The 23,380-nt window shown below is 44.3% G+C and overlaps 1 protein-coding gene across 1 annotated transcript; it reads right to left on the bottom strand.

The window, feature by feature from the left end:
* Positions 1-19,195: 19,195 nt before the first annotated feature.
* On the bottom strand, positions 19,196-23,137 carry Nkx3-1 (NK3 homeobox 1). Its single transcript, XM_036199749.1, has 2 exons — positions 22,843-23,137; positions 19,196-21,965 (listed from the first exon to the last, which is right to left on the bottom strand). The coding sequence occupies exons 1-2, from the start codon at positions 23,135-23,137 to the stop codon at positions 21,541-21,543; spliced, it is 720 nt and encodes a 239-aa protein (XP_036055642.1). The 3' UTR covers positions 19,196-21,540.
* Between the last annotated feature and the right edge of the window lie 243 nt (positions 23,138-23,380).

Here is a 23,380-nt window from a genome sequence, read left to right as displayed (position 1 = left end):
AGAGACAGAACCAATAAAATATTGCAGAACCCACCATTGCCTTGGTCATTCTTGCCCCCTCCCCCAGGAGCTGAGGACTGAACCCAGGGCCTTACTGCTTGCTAGGCAATTGCTCTATCACTGAGCTAAATCCCCAACCTGTATCGGTCCATCTTTAAATTTGTCTTTCTTATCTACCTACTATTATGGACTTCTCAGAGCCCACAGGCAGTTGTCTTTTATATCCTGTAGAATTGTTGTTATAATCAGTGGAAGAAATAGGATGCAGCGAGTCTACCCCAATTAACCCAGCACTGGAATCCTTAGACTGTTAATATTTGGTGGGCTAATGGGGTGATGATTGCCTGTCTGTGCCTCAGGATTAGGGCTTTTGAAGGAAGGTACTAAACTCCCACTGTGGCCACTTCTCCACAGCTCCACATTTTTCTGAGCACCAGTAAACTCAGACACTGCTTTTTCTAGAAACATTGCAGCAACCAACATGCCCATGCTTCACAGTCCCGTCAGCCTTGGGCAGGTCTCAGGAGGAGGAAGCATCTCGGATTTCTGTGCTCTTCAGTGCTCTCATGTTCATATGCTTGGTGCCATCTCTCCATCACCCACACCTCTACTTCCTTTAACTCTTAAGTTCCATCATACCCTCCAAACACAATGGCAACACCTTAGTTGCTTCCCACAACATCCCATTTACTTTCTTAACTGAAGTAATTTTTAACTCAGGGACACTTATTTCACTCAAGTCCTTCCCAGAAGAGATTTCTATTTGTGATTCTGCTTCTTCCTTGGGGATAGTCACCACCTCGAGGGGGAAGGGAGCAAGCAGGGTCAGATGGCTTGTGAGTTGACAGAGATAGCTGGTGGGGGGTGGGCGGGGAGGACTGCTTCAGTGAGACAGCTCAGCTTTATTCCAGAGTACAGGGAATATATAGGATTAGGGACGCTAGCTGGGGAATCACCTAATTTGCATTAAACACAGTGCTCCTATCATGAAGCTCCTACTACAAGTCTTAGTTATCATCTGAGGAAGCATGCTCCTATCTAAAAGCTCCTGGCACAATGTCTCTTTACCATACGGGCAGCAGGGGAGAGCTCTAACAGGGACCTATGCCAAGGGGCACACTAGAGATAAATCAGGACTAGAGACATTCTCCAAATAAAGGCAGGTAAGGATCAGGAAGTCTCCCTGGGAAGGAAATCTCCCATACCGCGAAGCTCTGAGAGAGCTGCCAGGCCATGGTAGACTGCAACCTCTGGCCAGCAGGGCCTCCCAACAGCTGTTTATCTATGACTTCTCTCCACATCGCTTTTCACGCTCTTCCACAGAGGCACAAACCATGAGAAGGGTCTTCACCCCTCTCCCTTTGGCTTATTTTGTTTAACATAATTATCACTAACTCTACCCATTTTCATACAAATATTTTATTTTTGTTTACAGCGGGAAAAAATGAATTGTGGGCACAGACTACGTTTTCTTTGTCCACGCATCTGTAAAGGGGCATTGTTGGTTCCAGCTCTTAGTTATTATGAATAGTGTGACAACAGCTGGGGTATGTGGCAGTGTTGCCTTAGAGTCCTTCAGGTTATACACGCAGAGCTCTTGCAGCTGAGTCATGTGGTAGTTCTATCTGCAATGGTGTGAAGGACCCTCACACAGACTTCCATAGTGGAAGTTTGCACTCCCCCGCACTGCCGATTCTGCGCACACCTCCTCACCAGTGTTTGTTACTATTTCTTCTTGATGACAGCCATTCTGACTCAGCAGGAGGGATTCCAAAGCAGTCAAACCGTATGAGGACGTCATAATAAAACCATCGATTAGGTCTGATTAACACGGGCTAATGAAAAACTGCTCTTGTTCATGTTTCCCTGATGTTTAAGGATGTTCAAATATTTATTGGTAGTTTTCCTTCTTTGGGGAATTCTCTACTCAATTCATTAGCCCATTTGTTGATTGATTGGTGTGATTTTTTTTTTTTTTTTTTGGTTTGTTTAAATTTTGCTGTTCTTTATGCATTCTGGGAACCATTCTCTCATTCCATCTCTAGTTGGCAAAGATCGATTTCTGAATCTATAGTCTGTCACTTATCTTTGGTGACTAGCTCCCTTCCTGTGCAGAGACTTTTTAATTTCATGCGATACCATTTATCAATTCATTCCTATGCTATTGGAGTCCTTTTTAGAAAGTCTGTTCCAATGTGTACATTTTGAAGTGTTTTAACTTAATTTTCAGATTGTTAAACTGTAAGGAAACTTTTCATGCTGAAGGGCATCCAATGCCCCTTTTTTTAACATATGAAAATCAAATAGCAAAAAATATAAAAACAAAAACTTTAAAAAATAATGTAATGTATTTAGTTGCAGTTCTCTGATAGTTGTGTAGAATTCTGCTGTAAATCCAGCTGGGTCCAAATGTTTTTTAATTGGAAGGCTTTTTATTACTGTCTCCTTCTTTGAGCTGTTGATCTCTTCTTGGATTACCCTTGGTTTTTCATATGAATCTAGAAATTCATCTATTTCTTTTAGGTTTTCTAACTAAAGGGAGCATAGTTTTTATTTTTCAAATTTTTCCCTTATAATGTTCTGAATTTCTTCGGTGTCTGTTGTGGTGTTTACCTGTTCCTCTCTGGTTCTGTCAGCTTGGGTCCCCTCTTTTTCCTTTCCTTTTTTTTTTTTTGTTAACTATACTAAAGGTCTGTCTATCTTGTTTATCTTTTCAAAGAACCAGCTCTGAGAAATACTAGAAGGATACACCGAGCACTGGTTAGAATTGAGAGAAGGGTTATAAGTGGGTTGCAACTGGAAGGTGAAGGTCAAGAGTGGAAGACAGACCTCATGGATGTGATTAAATTAAATGATAGGTCATTCCTGCATTTTTAGATGTTGCTTTTGTTGGTGGAAAGCATCCAATGAAACATTCCATTGGAAGGGTCTGAATTTTTAAATCCACAATTGTTCACGGAAAATTGTAAAAAAAGAAGGTCCTACCAACATACTGAAAATATGTCGTCTGAGTCAGTCCTGAGGCTGTGACCATAGAGGAGGCAGTGAGATGCCAAAGTTGAACCCATTCTGTAAATGATTCACATTAAAGACAGGCCAGCGATAACAAGAACACTAGGAGATGGGAAGAAGATGGAGGTTTGGGGAGGTAGCCATCTGCCTTTCACAGACCTTGAGAGAAGCCATCAGACCCTTTCAGGATAATCATAGAAATCTTTAGGGGTCTGTAGGGGTTCTGATGACTAATTATATACAGAGAAAGATTCTGTGCTAGTTGGCTTTGACACAGTCTAAGAGTCATCTGAGAGTCTCCACTGAAGAGTTACCTAGATGAAATTGGTGTTTGGGCATATCTGTGGGGACTGTCATTATTGATGTTTGAGGGCCCAGCCCATTGTGGGAGGTGGCCCAGGGTTATATAAGAAAGCTAGCCTGCATTCCTCCATGGGTTTTTTGTTTTGTTTTGTTTTCCAGACAGGGTTTCTCTGTGTAAATTTGGCTGTCCTGGAACTCGCTCTAAACCAGCCTGGCTTGGGACTCACAGAGATCTATCTGCTTTTGCTTCTGGAGTTCTGGGATTAAAGGCATGTGCCACCACTGCCTGACTCCTTCATGGTTTTTGCTTTAAGATCCTGTTTGAGTTCCTGCCCTAACTTCCCTGCATGATGGACTGAGACCTGAAAGTGTAAGCTAAGTAAATCCTTCCTCCCTCAACTTTCTTTGGGTCAGAGTGTTCTATCACACTAGAACCAAACTAGAAAGGACTCCTTAAATGGTCAGAGGAAATGATGGCACCCCACATCTGCTACAGCTTAGAAGAGGACACAGGTCCCCACTTCAATAGTTACTCAACTGCGTCTTGAACTGCATCATACCCTATGGCATGCATGGGTTCTAGCCCCTTTCCTTTGCCTGAAAGACTCACGGGTTTCATCATATGGATGAAGATCATTGTATGGGGTATGTGACTTAGCTTTGTGCTCCAGAAACTTCAGTACAGTCAAAAACACAGCATTTATACCTAAGAGACAGGGCTAACCACAATATACTTAAAATAAAATCAACAAAAAAATAAAATAAAACCAGCTTTCTGGAGTTGTCAAAGACCTAATGATTTAGGAGAGTTGTATTTCCTGGGTGTGTGAGAGGCTGTTTCTTCAAACACACAGGAACATTCTGAAAACTTGTCCTGGTAGTTAGCTCCGATACAGTAGCTCCCTAAGGACCTAACGAAATTTGTGCAGAGGACAATTTGTTTCTGGCATCAGAATCATTTTTGCTTTATTGTGCCTATATTTTATGGCTCTTCTCCCTCTTCCTTTGTAATTGGTTTATCACAGTACCTTTTAATTTGCTGATAATTATCTGCAATGGGGTGGACACCAAACAAACCCTTTTTACGAGGCTGCCATGGCAACAGGCCAACAAATTAACCCTGAGTAAGTCTAGGAGTCTTTTCTTCTGGAAAGTGTTCAAAATGGCGAACAGACTGCTCATAGTTCCCCTCCTTATTTCCTGGTCCTTGATTCTGTTACAGAGAATTCAGACATCAAGTGTCTGGGACCACAGCTCAGCCAGGAAATTGCTTACTTTGCATGCGTGAGGACGCGAGATGGATCCCTCAGAACTCATGTAAGGAAAAGTATAGTATAGCAACATGCTCTTGCAATCCCAGGGTTGGGAGACAGAGGCTGGTGAATCTCTGGGGCTCATTGGCCAGCCAGCCGCACCAACTTTGTGAGTTCCAGGCCAGTGTGACAGAAACCTCATGGACTGATGGTATTGAAAGGTGGGGCCTTTAGGGAGCTCTCAGGGTTACACATTAAGGGCATTAGGATTAGGATATTTCATGGTGGCATTGGGGGCTTTCTCAGAAGAGGATAAGCCAAGCTATGTATGTGACGCCATCTGCAGCATAAGGCCTTCATCGTTTTCTTGACTCCCCAGCCTCCAAAACCATGAGCTAAGTAAGCTTCAACTCTTTGCAAATGAGCAAGACTATGGTATTCAGTTATAGCAACAGGAAACAGACTAAATACATTTTAAAAGTCCTTTCTTTTGACAAGCTACCAACTGCATAATGAGGGAAAGTGTAACAAAGAGTATTGCTGGCCTTCAGAAGGACCCCACACAAGGTCTTCTCCTAGCCATTTGATAGTGTTTATCACATGCCTTCTTAGGACCATCCGTGGTGCTATGCGGGTACAAAGAAGGTGTGCCCTGGTTCCTATAGTTTAGACTTAGCCCTAGATCTATGGACAGATCACATCAACATATGGCCAGGGAGAGAATGTGATGATGCAGATCTGTTAGGAACACAGCAAATGGAAAGAACTGTGGGAAGCTTTCCAGAGGACTTGACCCCAAAACTCATTCTTGAACAGTGATGACCTTGGCTGGAGCGTCAGTTCTGCTGTTGGACTCTACATGTTGTGACTTGAACTTTGGCACTTGTGTTTTAAGTTCCTTATTTTCATGGGTAGGTTTTTCTCCCTCATTTCAACTCCTTCCACATCATCAAATGATTTTGGGGATGTGATTTGTGATTGTCATTGTTTGCTTCCATATTTTTTCTGCATCCCATTTGGATATCATAATGGGAAATCGAAGGAGCCAGAACTAGAAACGGTACCCCATTGTCATGGGATTATTGCCATTAGATTGCTATGCTTGGCGTCTCAGAGCCTCTAAATGTTCCCTCCATGGTTTCCAACTGTGCCAGCCCAGTGTAAACCAGAGTCTTAAAATGAGAAAACAAACAGATTTTCAACAGTTTTGCCACCAATGACTTATTCTGCTTTTTTTTTTTTCCTCCCTTGCACAAACAGGATTTGAAGACATCTAAGTGTCTCATGTTCTGAAGGCTGGCCTCCAACTCACAATAGAACAATAGAACCTTGAACTTCTCACCCTGCTGTTTCCACCTCCTAGGTGATGGAATTATGAATGTGTGTCACCATGTCAGCTTACGTGGTGCTAGAAATCAAACTCTGAGCTTCATGCATGCTACATAAGCATTCTCCTAATTGAGTTATAGCTCCAGCCCACAGCCCAACAGATACCTTAATTATTTAAAAATTAACAAGGGGCTGGAGGGGTGGCTCAGAGGTTAAGAGCACTGACTGCTCTTCCAGAGGTCCTGAGTTCAGTTCCCAGCATCCACATGGTGGCTCACAACCATCTGTAATGAGATCTGGCGCCCTCTTCTGTGTACAAAATCAATAAATAAAACTTAAAAAAAACAAAAATTAATTTTGGAAATGCTGTTGCCAAACAGAATTTCATGAAATACCTGATTGGAATTCACCCAATTTAGCTAAAAGAAAAAAAAAAAAAAAGCCTTAACCAGCATGTATTAGAGCTGACTACAAGCCAGACACTACTCTAAATACCTTACCTGTATCCCATCCTGTAAAGAATCCCAAAGGATGTTGGGAAATGATCAGATACAATCATCATGATACATTCATGACTAATACATAAAAATGGACTGGTGCTCCTTACTGTGCTTACAACCAACCAAACTTCATTTTCACAAGCTGTGCATAGGTATGGAGTGACAGCCTGGTCAGTAAAGTATTTGCCTTGTAAACACGGGGACCTGAGTTCAATCTCCCAGATCTCTCTATATAATAATTCTAGGTATGGTGGCACCTGCTTGTAATCTAAGTTCTGGGGAGGCAGAGACAGGCAGACTCATGGGACTTGCTGGTGAGTCCTATCCTACTCAGTGAGTTTCAGGCTAACAATGGTGGACTATATCTGAGAAGTGACATTTGAGGTTGCTTCCAGGCCTTCACATGTACTAGCACATATACATGTGCTTGCACACTTGCAATGACTTGCATACACACACACACACACACACACACACACAGTTACTATTTGAAAGGGGAGACACTCCTTCACTAGCCTGTGATTTTGCAAATATGTATTCAGGACACCTGTGGTGGTTTTGTTTACCTAACTCTCTCTAATGGCAACCTTGGACCTCAGACAGTGGGGCATGTAAACCCTGCTCTTCAAGCTTTCTCAGGATGGGTTTCTGGCCCAGTGGACCATAACCACTGCTTCAAAGAACAGGATTTCCTTGAAGTAAAGCCTACTGAGCATCAGGCAGGGCACACAGTGTTTCGGGAGCTGCTTACAAAGTCGATTCAAAGGGCTTTCATCAGAGCTCCCAGCCAGGAAATCCAGGTACTACTCAGATCTGAATATCCATAAACATGAAAGTTGAGCATCCCCTAAAACAAATGAGAACAGGATCAGCATGATTCTTCATAGACAGTAAATAGATAATGGGTAAGAAGAAGTCAGTTTAAAAGAATTTGTACAGCCAAACCAAATACACAAGGCGGCAGAGTCATGGCAACCTGATGACAATCAGGTGACTCAAGAGTTTCTGATCATTTGTAGAGCCAAACCTCACCAAAAGTATGACAGAGTCCTAAGAAAGGATGAACGGACCCAGGGCAGCTCACCTTGTGTTGTGTTTTAATGTTTTACAAAGAGTCACCCCCTTTTCAATTGTCTTAGGAGTATGAGATACCTTATCAGGAAAGCCAATAGCAGCCTGTGTAGCTCTCTCCCATGGCTGTTATTATGAAGAATCACACACAGCATAACTTAAACCACAGGGACACATTCTCCCACCCTCCCCTCCCCCTCTCTGGAGGTCAGCAACCTGAAATTAGGGTGTGCTCACTGCCAAGTCCCCATCTAGAACTTGGCTGGCCTCTTGCTAACTCTGCTGTTTGCAGGAGGTGCTGGACCATCTTGAAAACGGCCCACATTGTCCCGTGGCATCTCTATGTTTGTCCCTCCGTGTGACTCTGGCTTTGTGCGGCATTATCTCACCATGTCTTCCCCAATTCTCCTTAAAAGGATGCTAATTATACTGGATTAACCATCTACTCTTAACAAGTGTAGTGTTATTTTACCTAATTACATGTGCAAAGATCCTATGGCCAAAATGGTCACAACCTGAGGTACTTGGAGGCAGGGAGCAGATCTCCAACATATCTCTTGAGACACAATCCAACCCATCATAGGTCTTGTCTCTTTAGTAGGTCCTTATTACCAGGTATGGTGGTGTACATCTATAATCCCAATAGTGAGAAGGTTGAGGCAGGAGGGTCATGGGTTCAAGACCAATCTGAGCTACACTGGGAGACCATATCTCAAATAACAAAAAAACGAAGACATAAACCATAACCAGCCAATGACCTTTCTAACCATCACAGCTCTGTATTTGCCTAGTCCTTAGCTCTCTAGCCACCCACATCTCATATGCTGTCCAGACAATTTGTTACATGTTATTGTGAATTGTACATCTTGTCTCTGAGTTTGTTTTTCTTTTCTTTTCTTTCTTTCTTTCTTTTTTTCAGTGCTGGGGGGCTTGAACTCAAGCCCTTGGGCCTGATAGGCAAATACCCTACCACTGAGCTACACTCCCAACTGTGTTTCCTTTGTGTTGTTTGGTTTTGTTCCTGGTGCTGGAGATTGAAGCCTGGGCCTTGAGCTTGCTAAGTAAATTCTACACTCCCCTTTTGATTGGACCACAGACTCTTTGGTAGGTAAAGGACTCTTATGGGAACTTGCTTCTCCTGAGGCTCTTGAGACAGTGATTTCACATTGACCTGAGCATCTGTCTTCAGGAAGCTTGGTGCTTTCTTAGCTTCTCACATGTGTTATTCAGCCTGGCCCTTTCCATTGCCCTGTGTGGTCGTGTGGATTGCTGGCGTAGTCTACTGTCACATCAAAGAGAATGAAGTGACATGGCAAGGGGGTGAGGTGGTGGCCTCCTTTCATTGAAAAACGTCTCCTTGTTCCTTTCATTCCTAATGACTAGATTAGTAATGATCCAGGAATCCTCTGGGAGAACAAAACAAAACTCTCCCTTCTTATCAAGGTAGGGAGAAAGAGAGCAAAGGGGGAAACTCACAGGGCTCTAGAGTCCATCTTCTCCATTAGTACAAACAGGCTTGAAAGCCACAGAACCACTCGGTGTCCCATCTGCCCTCACCAGTTCTGGCTCTCATTTCCTTTTCTTTCTGTTTTTGAGACTGGGTCACATGTAGCCCAGGCTACCCTCCCTATGCGTCTAGAGAATGATCTTGAGCTCCTGATTCTCCTTCCTCCACTCCTGAGTACTAAGATCACAGATCTGTGTCACCACTTCTGGTGTATTTGGTGCTAGAGATCAAACACAGGAACTCATGCCCTCCCTCTCTTAATCCATCAAAACAACAAAACATCTCTACTTGGCTTACATTTAAAGCTTGCTGTGAACACTTCTTCCCACTGTTTTCCTTTTCTGGGAGTCACTGGGAAAGCTGGAAAAGTTGTCGTTTGCCTGTGGGAAAGGAGGGGAGAGGGAGAATGTGACCAGGCGGAAAGGAGCAGCAGAGGGAGAATGAAGAACGAGGGAGAGATACTGATGTCAGGAAAAACCACTCAGCAGCTTTTCTCTGAGAAGCAGACAGCCCACAGCTGCTCCTCCTAAAGGGTGTATGGTAGCCAGGCTTTGTGACCTTGATGTCTCTCCCAGGTACCTTTGCCTTCAAACTTCTTTCTGTTCCTATAGGCTGAGCATCACTTTTCAGTGACTGAGAAGGTGCATTAAAGAGTTAATTAGGTAGATGGAGGAAGAGACATGGAAGGAGAAAGAACAGATGACTGTAAGGGAGGAGAGGAAAAAAGTAAGCAGAACAATTTAAGCTGCCTAGAAATATGCATCTATTTTATGAGTGTGATGGTTTGGATAAGAATGACACCCACTGGCTCATATATTGGAAGGTTTGGTTCCCGGTTGGTGGACTATTTAGGGAGGATTAGGAGGTGTGGCCTTGCAGTGGGTGTAGCCTTGTTGGAGGAAGTGTGTCACTGGGGGTGGGCTTTGAGATTTCAAAAGCTCATGCCAGCTGCCTATCTCTCACTCTGCCTCCATCTTGTAGATCAGATGTAAGCTCTCAGCTACTGCTCCAGCGCCTGACTGCCTTCCTGCCACCATGCTTCCTGCCGTGATGATCCTTCTGAAATTGTAAGGAACCCTCCAATTAAATGCTTTTTTTAAAAGTTTTTTTTTGGTCCTGGCGTCTCTCTACAGCAATAGAACAGTAACCAAGAATTTCTCTCTCTCTCTCTCTCTCTCTCTCTCTCTCTCTCTCTCTGAATACATATAGACATACAAACATATAATTGTTTTTGAGATGGGGTCTCTGGTCCTGGCTGACCTGGAACTCATTCTGTATCCCAGACTGGCTTCAAACTCACAGTGTTCCTCCTACCAGCGTGTCCAAAGTGCTGAGATGACAAGCATGAGCCACCTTTCTCTTTGGTAGTATATGAGCACTTTTCAGCCCCACGAGCTGTAATCAGTAGGGTGAACTGTCTAGCTGGACATGAGTTTGACTCCTTCGTGTATGATGACATAAGTAAGTGCTGTCTTGAACAATGTGGACTTACCATCAGGGTGTAGGGAGAAACCAATAGCTTTGGCAACAGCCTGTGATGTTGGTGGGGGGCAGGAGTGTTCCATGGAAACCTTTTGACCAATGATTCAACAAGGATATAACCCATCCTTGCCCTGGAGGTTTTACTTGGTGTTGTGGGATGTCTAGTTGGGGCATTGTCTTCCTCATTATATGGTGATCATCAATACCATCCTGCATCCTACAACAGTGATCTGCCTGGAAGATATATGGGTACAATAGTGTCATAAATGTTATGGGAATAACCACATTTTGATTGAATTTAGGGCCCACTCCATGAGATGGACTCTGCCTGACACTGCTAAAGTGGCCAAGAACCTAAAACTGCATAGGTTATGGGCCTAGGGATAAACTTAATACCATTATTCTCTTAAAGGAACATAACAATAAAATGACTCCTAATGACATATTGCTGCACATATAGATCAGTGCCTCATTAAACCCTCATCAGAGAAGTTTCTTCTAGCAGTAGATGGGAACTAATATAGAGACCCACAACTGGACAGTGTGCAGAGAGTGAGAGACATTGCCCCGTCATAAGTAGGATGTCTTCATTAAACCTCTCCCCTCAAGGCTGGCAAAGTAAAAAAACAGTTTTCTATAGTGGAATGTCATTGGGTATATCAGCTTACACTCCGGGGCAGGCCCTTATGCCCAAGAGTAGTTGGCCAACAGAAAATAACTCTATGGCTTTTGGTTTTTTTGTTTTGTTGTTTGTGGGCTTTGTTGTTGTTGTTGTTGTTTGAGCATTTTTGTTTTATTGCATTTTTGATTGTTTTGACTGTCATTTTTTTTTTTTCAACATAAAGTTGGGTGGGGAGGGAGTTGAGAATGACCTGGGAGAAGTTGGGAGAGGGGAAACATGTGGTCAAATATATTATATGAAAAAAATGAATAAAAACGCCAAATATGAGCCACCACACCTGGCTTAGAAGTGTCATCTGTTTGTGAAAAATGAACAGTGCAAGGAAAATTTGGAGACACGTTTGGGAGACTGTCTGACTTCAGAGGTGTGATGAGCGGGTAGGTTTGGGAAGTCTCTGTTTACAATAAGATCCCCGCTCCTAGGAGTCCATATGCTGCCTTTGCCTGCATTAGAAATAGGGGGCTCCTCCCTGGCAGAAGAGCCAGCACAGCCTTTGTCAAGTTAACACTCTTGCTACAGTCTGGCCTATGAGGGTTCCCAGCCCTTTTGAGCCTTCAGTGTCTTTGGGAAGTACATGGGCTGTCCCATGGTACATCTCAGTCCTGACTCCAAGGACAGAGCTCTCCTGACTGCAGTGAAGAGAGCCTCATCCTACCACTCAAAGCCACATGACACTTCGCCAAGCCTATCAGGCTATTCTTTCTCCGCCCCTACCCCTTTTTGGAGTAGGAATATATTTTCTGACTCTGCCAGAGTGGCATGTAGGAATGAGCTGATTCCCTTTCCTGGTTCTTTGGTTTTCAGAATACCCTTAAGAAGCTTGGGGGCCTGTGTGGAGTCACTATTCCTCTGTACTGCTGATGTGGAGTCTTTGCCTTCGAAGCTTTGGACTTCACATCACTTACTAACCCACAATTTCAATGGTTAAGCTTCTGCATCCAGTCTCAGGTGGCGTGATTATGTGATTTGCTCCAGTCTTTTGTTTCTCATCAAATATTATTCCTCCTTTAGAAGAGACAGAAGTACAAGCCAATATGCAAGTGTGGGAGATTTCACAGTGGTGTGTTAACCTTGCTTTACTAAGTTTCGACCCAGCACAGGACTGGAAGGTTTTCCCAGGTTCCCCCTGCCAAGGCTGCCTCTTGATTTCTTGTCTATCATTGGGGAGATATTGAAAAATGCTTGTCTAGCCAGCATTCCTGAGTTATTCCCTTTATAGCAGCTTAAGGTCAAGGCTGGGAGAACAATGCCCCCAGTTAGAAGATTCACTGTAAACAAAGTTTTGAGGTCAGCTGTCCTGGGCTTCTGTGGGTGGGCTTGGTGTTAGCTAGTCTCTATCTCCTGGGAAGAGGGTTCCCATCAAGGACAGTCAATTCTGTCTTTTCCAAATAGCAGATTACGAGGAGCAACAGAGTAGCCTTCAGCAATGACTGGACTAGTAATGTGGACAGCAGCATGACAAGACAGTGACACCATCCTTTCAAAGATTCTCCCAGTTTTAAAAGTCTAAGACTCTGAAATAACAATGTATTTTCCTCTTATATTGAACTGAGTTTAGTTTATTTATTTATTTATTTATTTGAGGAGTTTTTGCAGGTAGATAAAATAAAAGAGCCACTTCAGAAAAAAATGGCAAATGGCATCCGATCATCAAAGTGCCCCTGACTCAGCAATTTTGCTTCTTGGCGCCCTTCCTAAGAAGCTCACACGTTTTCATGGACAGGAATAGTCTTCTTGATTGCTCTCTGCCTTACCTCCTGTGTCAGAGTCTTTCACTGAGCCTGGCCTTTGGCTGGCCAGGAAGTCCCAGGGAATCTCCTATCCCTGCCTCCCTGGCATGAGCATTACAGGCATATGCCACTGTACCTAGCTGCTTCTGCTTCTTCTTCATTGTTATTACTACTAATTATTATTGGGATTATAATGTGATTACATCGTGTATCCCTTACATTTCCTCCCTCCAAAACCTCCCATCTACTACTTGCTATCTTTCAAATTTATGGGTTTTTTTCATTAATTGTTATTAAAGCACACACACAAACACACACACACACACACACACACACACACACACACACACACACACACTCCTAATATAACCTGTTCTGTCTGCATAATGTGATTTGTATGTATAATGTATAACTACTGGTGTGCTCTTCCCTGGGGAAGATGATCTCTCTTGCTCTTGCCATTCCTTAGTGGTCTGTAGTTCTATGTGTAGGGTTGCAGCCTTGTGAGCTGTCCCCTGTCCACTTTGGCATGTCTATTGTCATTGACTCTGTTAGGCTCATGTTTAGGCAGTCAGGTTGGTTAGACTTGGTGTGTGGCTTCTGACATTTATTTATAGGAGGCAGTCTCTCAGCTCTTAAAACATTCTCTGGCTCTTACAATCTTTCTGTCTCCTCTCCCACAATGTTCCCCGAGCCTTAGGTGCAGTGAGTTGTTTTATAGATGTATCCACTTGGGACTGGGCTCTTCATTTTGATTGGTTGTGGTTTTCTGTAGTGGTTTCTGCTTGTTGCAAAGAGAAGTGTCTTTGATGAGGGGTGAGAACTATACTTAACCTGTGAGTATGAGATGAATGTTCAGAAGGTAGTTAGGGATTATGATAGCTTAGTAAAGGGGTGATTGTAGGTTCTTCTCCAAGACCCACGACGTCACTAGGCCTGGGGAGTTGGCCAGGTTGCCAGACTCTCTAGTTGAATGTTTTTGTTTTTGTTGTTGTTAAACAGTTTAAATTTTATTGGCCTCCCAGTTTTTAAAAAAAATTAAAGGTCGCACCTCTAGGTCGATGTACTATATACAGATCGTGCAGAATGAGTATGAAGAGATAAAAATTAGTCATGCCCAAAAGACTGACTAGAGTACAGAATCATCTTAATAAATACATATAAAATCCTTATGAAGATAGAAGAGTGTTAAGTTCAATTAGAGAGTTGCTAGTTACCACCAAGGTATGCATGTCACTACTACATCCTCAGTATTATTGTTCCATGCTGATTATTGTGGTCCATAGGCATTGTCGCTGAAGTCTGCACGGCACAGCCCTCAGGCAGGAGTCATTCAGGTCAGTTCCAGCTCAGAGGCCTCTGGGCCTTGTGTCTGAATTATATATTTTTGTTTTGTTTTGTTTTTGTTTGTACTCACCTGAGTTTACAGTCTCTACAGACACACCTTAACGACTATGTTGGATGAGGGACAGAGTTACTGCAAGAGGAGTTACTCATATGTGTTAGCTATATGATGAATAGATTGGTTCCAGTAGAACTCGAGTGGGACAGATGCACCAGTATGGTGTGTTCATGCACTGGGTGGTAGGTGGCAGCTGCAGTCTGTCTGAGCTGGAAGCTCACAGTGAGATGATTGTCTCTGCTACACTGAGTCTCATCTTCCAACAGCATCCTCACAGGGTAGTCTTTTCCCAGGTAGTTTTCCAAGGGTTGAGAACAGAAACTGGAGGGTCTCTGGAGGGTTAAGGCCACCTAGTGTCTCCTTTGCCATCTTCTGTTGGTCAAAGTCACAGGGATCTTTCAGGTTTGAGAGATGGAGAAGCAGTCTTCACTTCTTGAGGGATGAGCCTTCTTGATGAGTTGCATAGCAAAGAATTACAGATATAGGGCTGATAAAAGGTGTGGCCATTTTTCAATTTGCATTCCTCTCAATGCTCAACATGATCCCTGATCTTTTCCGTTAGCATTTGCTCAGTCCATGGTCTTCCTTCTCTAAACCAATGAGAATTTGAGCTTACCGGTGGCTCAAGTGAAAACCTTGGATTTGTTCTTGACTTTTTTCTCTCACATGCTGCATCCTAGATGTTAGAGGTGACTTATTATTTCTTCTTCCTCCTCTTCCTCCTCCTCCTCCTCCTCCTTCCCCACCCACCCACTCTGTTGCTTCCGGCACGGTATGAACCACCATCACTTCTCAAGTCGATGTGTGGAATGGTTTCCTAATTGCTCTCTTTATTTCTCCCTTTGCAAAGACCCCCTCAAAAGACACAGTTATGTCACTGATGATAGACTGAATAATGGTCCCCTAAATTGAATACCCCACAAAGATGCCTATATCCTAACATCTGCAATCATTAAATGTGTTACTTATATGACAAAGGGACTTTATGTATGTAATTCAAGATAGAAACATTGTCTTCATAGAACTTGAGCCAAGGAAGGAAGCTTTAGATGGAAGAGAAGGCTGGGAAATAGACTCTTTTGCTCCAGAAGAATCATCCTTGAGAGCTTGACATTAGCCCAGAGAGACCACAAATAATTCTCTCGGCTAATGAAGGAGGTCTAGGTTCTTTTTCTGTTTTATTAATTATAAATAAAGTTGTTATAAACACTCATGTCTGGGGTTTTGTGAGGATTGTGTAATTATGTGTATGTATGGTGTATGTGCCTGCATGTACATAGAGGCCAGAGGAGAATGTCAGGTGTCCTGCCCTGTCAATCTCTGCCTAATTCTTGTGAGACAGTCTCTCTCACTAAACCTGTCTCTGTTTTCCACAGTGTTGGATTACAGGTATCTGCATGGCCACACCAAGCTCTTTTTCTTTTTTCTTGAGACAAGGTCTCTCCTTGTAACCTTTGCGATCCTGGAACTTGCTATGTAGACCTCGTTGACCTCAAATCCACAGAGATCTGCTTGCTTCTGCCTCCCAGTGTTGGGATTAAAATCATGTGCTACCATGCCCAGCCACATCTAGTTTTATGTGGGTGCTGAGGATCTGAACTCAAGTCCTCAGGCTTGCATAGCAAGTGCTCTTACCCCCTCATCCATCTCTGCAGTCTGTGGCTGGTTTTTGAGCATTGACTCAGTATCTCTTCAATGACGTTGTGAAATTCTCAATAATTCTATTGGTTTATCTGCACAAGAGTGTCCTCTACACAAATAAGCATGCCATCAATGGGTACTGTTCTTTATTTCCTTTGAGTTTTTATATCTTTTCCTTCTTACTTCCCTGTGCCGAAGAGACTCCCAACATCTGGGTTTCAGATTTCATGTTTGAATGTGATGTTTAAGGATTTCAAGACATTTTATTTGTAAGATGATATTTCTTCATATCATTAGCTTGCTGGATAGTTTTGTAGAAGGAAAGAAAAATAAGTGGGTGCAAAGATTCTGAACCTACTGTTTCCAGGCAAACTGGATCCAGAACATAGCACTGAAGGCATAGGAGAAAAGCAATACAGGGAATGCAAGGACATGGGGAGGCGAGGCTTGAATTGCACCATGGGGACCTCAGCTCAGGCTGTGCTGCCTTAGTTTACCCTCAGAAGAGCAAGGTTTCAAACAGAATCACAAACCCATAACCACCTGGGAGACTGAAAAAGAGCGTGTAGAAGGCAGGGGACAGGTTTCAGAATGCACCACACTGCATGAGTAAGTGAACTAGTCTACCCAGGAAGTGGCTCAAGAGAGGATAAACAGAGGAGATCAGGATGGCCTCAGTAGAACAGGTCAAACCTTCCAGCCTGGGCATGTGTTATTAGCAAAAGTTTTGCTGGTGCCGGGCTAGAAGGGAGGTGCTGGCTGGGTGTTGAAAGACACCTTTCCAGATAACCCTTCTTCTCTGGCTTGGCTTTGTCTCACTGAGGTATAGCTAAGAACATCGGGGCTGATAATCCTCCTTGGTGTCCCCAGTAGTCATAAGTCCCCTGAGTCTGCCAGCTCTGTTCAGCAGGAGAGTGTCATGTTGATGGGCATGGGTCTGGATAGAGAGATTGGTGACTAATCCTGGCTTCACCATTTCCTGGTCTGAAAGATCTTTGGAAGATTATTAATATTCTCCAAGACTCAGTTTTTCTATATAAACAGGAGTGATAATGGTACTAGGTCTCCTTAATGCAAGATAACTTTTGGGCTGAGCAATAAGCAGGTTATCCAGCCTAGTATGCAATATAATTGTTTAGGACCACAAGGACTGATATTCCAAAAGTCTCTAACCACAGTGTCCTTTCACTGTCTATCATTTTAGCTCTGTTAAGATTCGATCTGTAGCCTAATTTATGGTGCATGCTGGGAAATGCCCACATGCTCTGAATGATGTGTGCTCTGTTTATGTTTGTTAGACCTAGTTGGTTTATTATATTATTCAGGTCACCTCTTGGTCTCTCTGTCTCTGTCTTTCTCTCTCCCTCTCCCCACCCCACTCTTTCTGAGACAACGTCTCACTATTTATGCAGCCCCTACTGGGCTGTAAACCAGGTTGACCTTGACCTTGACACAAACCCTCTATTTCTTTACACCTTTCTGTCTGTTCTGTCTATTATGGGGCACTAGATACTGTATTCTCCGTCACCATAGAAATATCTGTTTTGCTAGTACATTCTGATGATCTCTCCTTAGGTACATAAATGTTTACAGTGGTTAGATCTTGTTGTATCATATTCTTTTGCAATGTGTAGTATTCCTTGTCTCTTGTTCTTTTGATGGAAAGTCTATTTCTGATATTAGCGGAGACATCTCTATTTTCCTTTGGTTATTGTTTGCAGGAACCCTCTTGTTCCCTCCTTTCACTTTTGACCTATTACTGCATTGTGATCTCAGATGAACTTTATAAACAACATACTGTTGGATCGTGTTTTCTCTTTAATTCCATTCTGCCAATCTCTGTCTATGTACATCTCTACCCCTCTTCCGACATGTTTGTGTGTTTTGTGAAAGTTCATTAATGTATATATGTTTGTACATACACATGAAGTCAACCTTAGGTCTTGTTCCTCAGTGGCCACTTATTTTGTTTTTTGGAAACCAGACCTTACCAACTATGCCCTGCTGGCTGGCCAATGAGCCCCAAGCTCCGCCTGACCCTGCCTCCCCAGCACTGGACTTGCCATTATGCCTCTCTTTTTTAAAGTGGCTTCTGGGTGTCAAACTCTGGTTCTTGTGATCACAAGCACTTTACCTAATGACTGTCCTCCCTAGTTCAGACCCTGTCTTTTGATTCAAGAATTTAATACATTTAAATTTTTAAAAAAATTATTGAAAAAAGACTTCTGTCGTTTTCATGTTTTGTCATCAGAGTTTAAAAAAAAAAAAGTTCCTCATTCCTTATGCTATTGTCTGCTTTTAGGTTAATTTTTGTACCAGATTTTTGTTTGTTTGTTTGTTTGAGACTGTGTTTCTCTATGTAGCCCTGACTGTCCTGGAACTCATCCTTAAGATCAGGCTGGCCTTGAGCTCACAGAGATCCACCTGTCTCTGCCTCTCAAGTGCTGAGATTAAAAGTGTGCGCCACCATCACCAACTCTCATTGAAATTTTAACAGCTTAACATTAATAACAGACCAAACACTCATCCTTTACAGCTCTGACTCCACCCTGACTTCAGTGTGACAGTTTCCATCCTCTCCAAGGTCACTTAGATCTGCACCTCTGTCCTCATGTTGTTTTTCAGTCTACATTCCTTCCTGACCTCTTAAATAATTAAAAAAATTAAGCCAAACTTGGTGATATAGGCTGATAATCCCGTCTACTGGGGAGACTGAGGCCCAGAGATTGCCACTTCAAGGACTTGCTAGACTGCAGAGTAAGTCCAATGCTAGCTGGGGCAACTTAGAGATCCTCTTTTTCAAATATAAAAAAGTAGAGAAGAGGGGCAGGGATATAACTCAGTGGAACAAAACTTGCCTAGCATGTATGAGGCCCTATGTTTAATCCCCAATACACACACACACACACACACACACACACACACACACACACACACTAAGGATGACTCTTTCTGCTGTACAGCCCCATGTGTTGGTATAAGCAGTAACAGTGGCTGCAGGTGATTATTCAGCACAGGCAGAAATGTCTTTTCCTTGATTTAACAGGATGGGAGGAGAAGCCACTGCTGAAAGAATGGCCCTCATAGGCTACAAGCTGTATTGCCACTTTGATTGATTTGGTGGCCAGTGGGCTTGTCAGGCCAGCCAAAGGAGCCATGAGAACATGGCCCCTGGAAAACTGCACTAAAAAGAAACAAGTTAGTAAGAATCTGAAAACCACATACAAGTGTCTAATAAAAACACAGAGGCTTTATTTTAAAAACACTCACACGCTGCAAAAAAAAAAATACATAGAAAAATAAAGTTTGATTAGAGTGCTTTACCAAACTTCAGGTCAGAAACTTTTATGTTACAGATCAGAGTGGGGTTTGCTAACGGACTCATGAAACAGGACAGAGATGGGTCACCCCGGTGATATGGTCCAAGGCACCATCCCATTCAGATGTTCGAGACAGCAGATTTCGTGCCAAATATTTCCCACAAGTTCAGGTGTGGGCGAATGACTCCTTCCAGTGGGGAGAAAGTAAAATGGAGTTAAAATGATTTTAAACACAAGCCTTTCCTTTTTTTTTTTGGGCCACACACTGTGCACCACAGTAGTTTAATCCTGGGGGAAGTACATGCTGAAGAGGATTCAATTCAGAATGGGAGCAGAGAGAAAGCCAGCACTTACTGACTTTAAAAAGGCAGACAAGGAGAAGTGAGTTGGACTCGTCTGCCTTTGGCGTGGTCTAGTGCTTCCACAGTGGTCAGCAACAAGTGGCAGCACACAATACTTTAACATGGGGCCTGGGCTGTAAAAAAAATGGGGTGCAAGCGGCCAACTTTCTATCAACTCTCTCTGGCAGTTTTGCCACCAGCAGTAAATTGGCCCATTTAAGAGGAGGAAATTAAAAGATTTCTTACGGCACAGAATTGAGTGGTGGGATAAAGGGATTTCCTGGCCCCAGAAAGCCTCATTCGTAATAGTTGTGCCCCACCTCCCATATCTCCCATCTTTCCGGTTGTCTGAGATAACAGGGTGGAAATGGGAGGGCAAACATTTCTCTTTTTTACTTTTTTACCATTTTAGGTAAGTCACCGAACACAGTTCTCCAGAGCCTTTACACAGTTTGCCAGTGGATGGAAGCCGCAGGGATGCTGCCTTTTGAATACAGTTCCCCTTTGTTAGGGCATCTTCCTGCGGAGCTTTCAGCCCCTGGCTTGCTGCTTGGCCGGGGCTGACAGCCCTGCCCTGCCCAGGACCCCTCCACCTCTCCTAGACCCCTCAGTAGTACCAGCCCTTTCTTTTGTACTGTTTTTCCTTCTGCATGAAAACCGGACAACACTCAACCTCCTCTGCCTATGGGGATCCCCAGGACCCCAAGGCTGAAGCCTTCGAACTCATAGCCCGCAGAAAGTCCTGTGAAGGCTGTGGTGATCTTCAACTCTGTGTCTCTAAATAAGGATTTGATGCTGAGTATTTTTGAAGGGAAGAAACAAGAATTGCTAGTTGTTGTTGTTTTTTTAAATTATGTCTTTAGGTCATTTTATGATCTGTCTGTAGTTAGGTTTTTTGTTTGTTTGTTTTAAACCAAAAGAAGATAAAACTTGAGAGTGGGGGAGCAGATCTTAAGCTAAATAAGATAGGCATGCACAGATGAAAAAAGCCTGAAGTGAGCTGTCCTGTAGGAAAGAACAAATAAAATAAAATAAAGGAAGGAAGGCAGGCTCTTTGTTATAAAATGATGGCACCTCTTTCATAACGAAGTATGAATTCAGACCTGAAAGCTCCTGACTCTTAAGTTCCCCATGAAGGCAGGAAGGGTGGGCAGAGGCCTTTTCTTTCCTCAGTCACAACTGAGGGGCTCACCTGGAGTGTGGAAACCCCCTAGGCCCTTGTTTGGGACAGGAAGAGCCTGTTTTGAGGTGCACCCCTGCAGGCAAACTGTTTACACAGCTTGTCTTAAGCCCCACACTGTGTGCACCCTGGCCCTCTCAAGCTGCCCTGTAAATCCTTGAATTATGTACCACTGCAAAAAGGGTAAGGAGTTAAAAATCCCACTTCCCACCCCCTTTATGTCCCGTGCCAACCTGCCTCAATCGCTAAGGTCTGTTTTTTCTTCTTCAAATCTTCCATTTACCCTCACTTTTACAAGGGCAGAGAGAAACCCTGGCTGGCCATTGTCCAAGGCCAACAAGAGACTTTTTAACCCAAGTTTAATTCAAGAGGACATCCTCAGTTAAAGGGTCCTTCTTCCCTTTGCTTGACCCTTTCATGCTACTCAGTTATGGGAGATGATGCAGTTGCAGCAACAGAATTCCTAGGAACGATGTAACCATTGCATCCAAAGTCACGCTAAGTTCTAGAAACAGACCAACTTGTCTGACTCTCTCCAAACAGGGAGCAGAGAACAGTAACCTACAGAACACTTGGAACTGTGACTGGATACAAAAAATAGTCACTGCTCCAGATCTTCCACTGGCCCACCAGAGAAGACTTGGAATATTCCCTGGGAACCCCCAACCATTTGGGTCTGTAGACCTCTTGCTCCCAACTCCTTGACCTCAGCCATTCTGGCTTTCCCCCAGTGACCCCCGCAAGGGAAGGCAGTTTTTGATCTACACAATTGTCCTCTCAACTGTGGTTACCAGAAAGTAGGATGCCAGCTGCCCAGACAATAAAGGTATGGGTAGTAGGGGTAACTGGTGTACATGGAGACCAATGCGGTACTGGACAGGCTGTCTTCTTTCTGGGTTGGCAAAGACAAAGGTGAGCTCTTCTCCAAGACTCCCAGGTCTTCGGACAACTGCTTTCGCTTAGTCTTATAGCGTCTGTTCTGGAACCATATTTTCACTTGGGTTTCGGTGAGTTTGAGGTTCTTGGCCAGGTGAGCCCTTTCAGGGGCAGACAGATACTTTTGATGGCTGAACTTCCTCTCCAACTCAATCACCTGCGTGTGAGAGAAGGCAGCCCTGGAGCGCTTCTGAGGCTGCTTAGGGACTTGGGGGGTGCTTGATAAGTCAGCCGAAGTGTGTTCACAGTCCAACAGATAAGTCTCAAAGTGCCCATCTGGAGAAGAGCAGAGGAGGAGAGAGGGGAAAAAGTTACATGTTAGCCCAGAATTCAAGCCACCTTTCTGCTTTCGGCCAGAGAACAAACAGCCCACTGTCATCTTGGATACATTTCATTTATTTTTTTCTCCTGACTAAGGAACTACCCCGAAAGAGAAGTGAGTAGGTTTTTATACTATGTATTCCTTTCTAAAAATCAGTGTGGACTAGGCTTAGGGTTTAGTGTTTTACAGTTAAACTTTCTGCCATGTTGTCCTATGTCAATGAAATCGGGATCCTGGATGTGTGTAGCAAAGAGAGGTGGGAAGACACGAACAGGGAAACTGAGGCATCACGGGGACATTTAAGTAGTTGACTAAGGCTTGTGGGGATGAGCCAGATGGCCTAGGTTGGTGGCCAGCTCATCTTCTGTCCCAACCCCCTTTCTGTTACTGCGGCTTAGGTACCAGCATGAGAAGTAATGGGCGAGGCTCAGGGGGGTGGGGTGGGGTGGGGTGTGTGTGTGTAAGAGACAAAAGCTGACATGATGCTATTCTAACGACCTAAAGGAACATCCATAATTTTGTGGCTCGTGGAATGGAGATACAAAGGGAGCCTGGGGGTGGGCTTGATTTATGAATATTAATGGATTATTATTCATTTTTCGTTAGTTTTAGTCGCCAGTGGTAACTGGCTGGAGTTACTGGGAAAGAGTCAAACTGATGGCAAAGTAGTTAGTGGCCCTCAAGGTTGATGCCCAAGGTGGCTCGGTGCGGTGAAGTCCTTCCCGTGGCCATGCCCCCCACCCCCATGCCTGCATCCAGAGCTCGGGGCCACCAGCCTCGGAGCGGTCCTGTCCAGCGCAGCGCTCCCGCCTGCAGGTCTATTCCGCTTACCTGTCTCGGGTTCAGCCGGCGTCTCGGCGGGGCTGGGTCGGATACTTGGCGGGCCCCCCAAAGCTACGACGTGACCTCCTGCTTCCTCAGGCTCTGGCGCGGGGTCCCTCCTCGGGTCTGGCTGGCGCTGGTGCTGTGGACTGCCCGCGTGTCCCCCACGCCGCTCCGCGCGGTCCCGCAGGATGTCCTGGATGAGGAAGGAGGTGAGCCGTTTGGACTGCGAGGGTGGCGCTGCCCAGGGACTGCGACCACCCGCCTCCACCCGCGCCTCTCGGGGCTCGGCCGCCCTGAGCATCCCGCCTCCGCTGCGCGCCGCTTTTGCTGTCCTCCGGCCGCGCGCACTTATAGCCGCGGGGAGCGCCGCGCCACCTGCCCATTGGCCGCGGGGACACGGCTGCGCCCCGATTGGCTGCTGCGGGCTCCAGGTGACCATGAAGAAGCCAGTCCTGCGCCCCGTAAGCTCCAGAGTCCTTCCTTGCTGTTCCTTTACACTTCCCTGGTTCCCCTCTCACCACAAGCTGCTCAAACCCTTTCCACA

Source organism: Onychomys torridus, chromosome 9 (assembly GCF_903995425.1).
Source record: "Onychomys torridus chromosome 9, mOncTor1.1, whole genome shotgun sequence".
In the NCBI taxonomy this organism is placed as follows: Eukaryota; Metazoa; Chordata; class Mammalia; order Rodentia; family Cricetidae; genus Onychomys; species Onychomys torridus.
The sequence above is the reverse complement of the archived record's forward strand: the minus strand, read 5'-3'. Positions and strand labels throughout refer to the sequence as shown.

Coding starts and splice junctions, on each gene's coding strand:
- Nkx3-1 (XM_036199749.1), bottom strand. CDS start 23,137: ATGCTCAGGGCGGCCGAGCCCCGAGAGGCGCGGGTGGAGGCGGGTGGT. Junction 21,966..22,842: donor GCCGGCTGAACCCGAGACAG/GTAAGCGGAATA, acceptor GCTCTTCTCCAG/ATGGGCACTTTGAGACTTAT.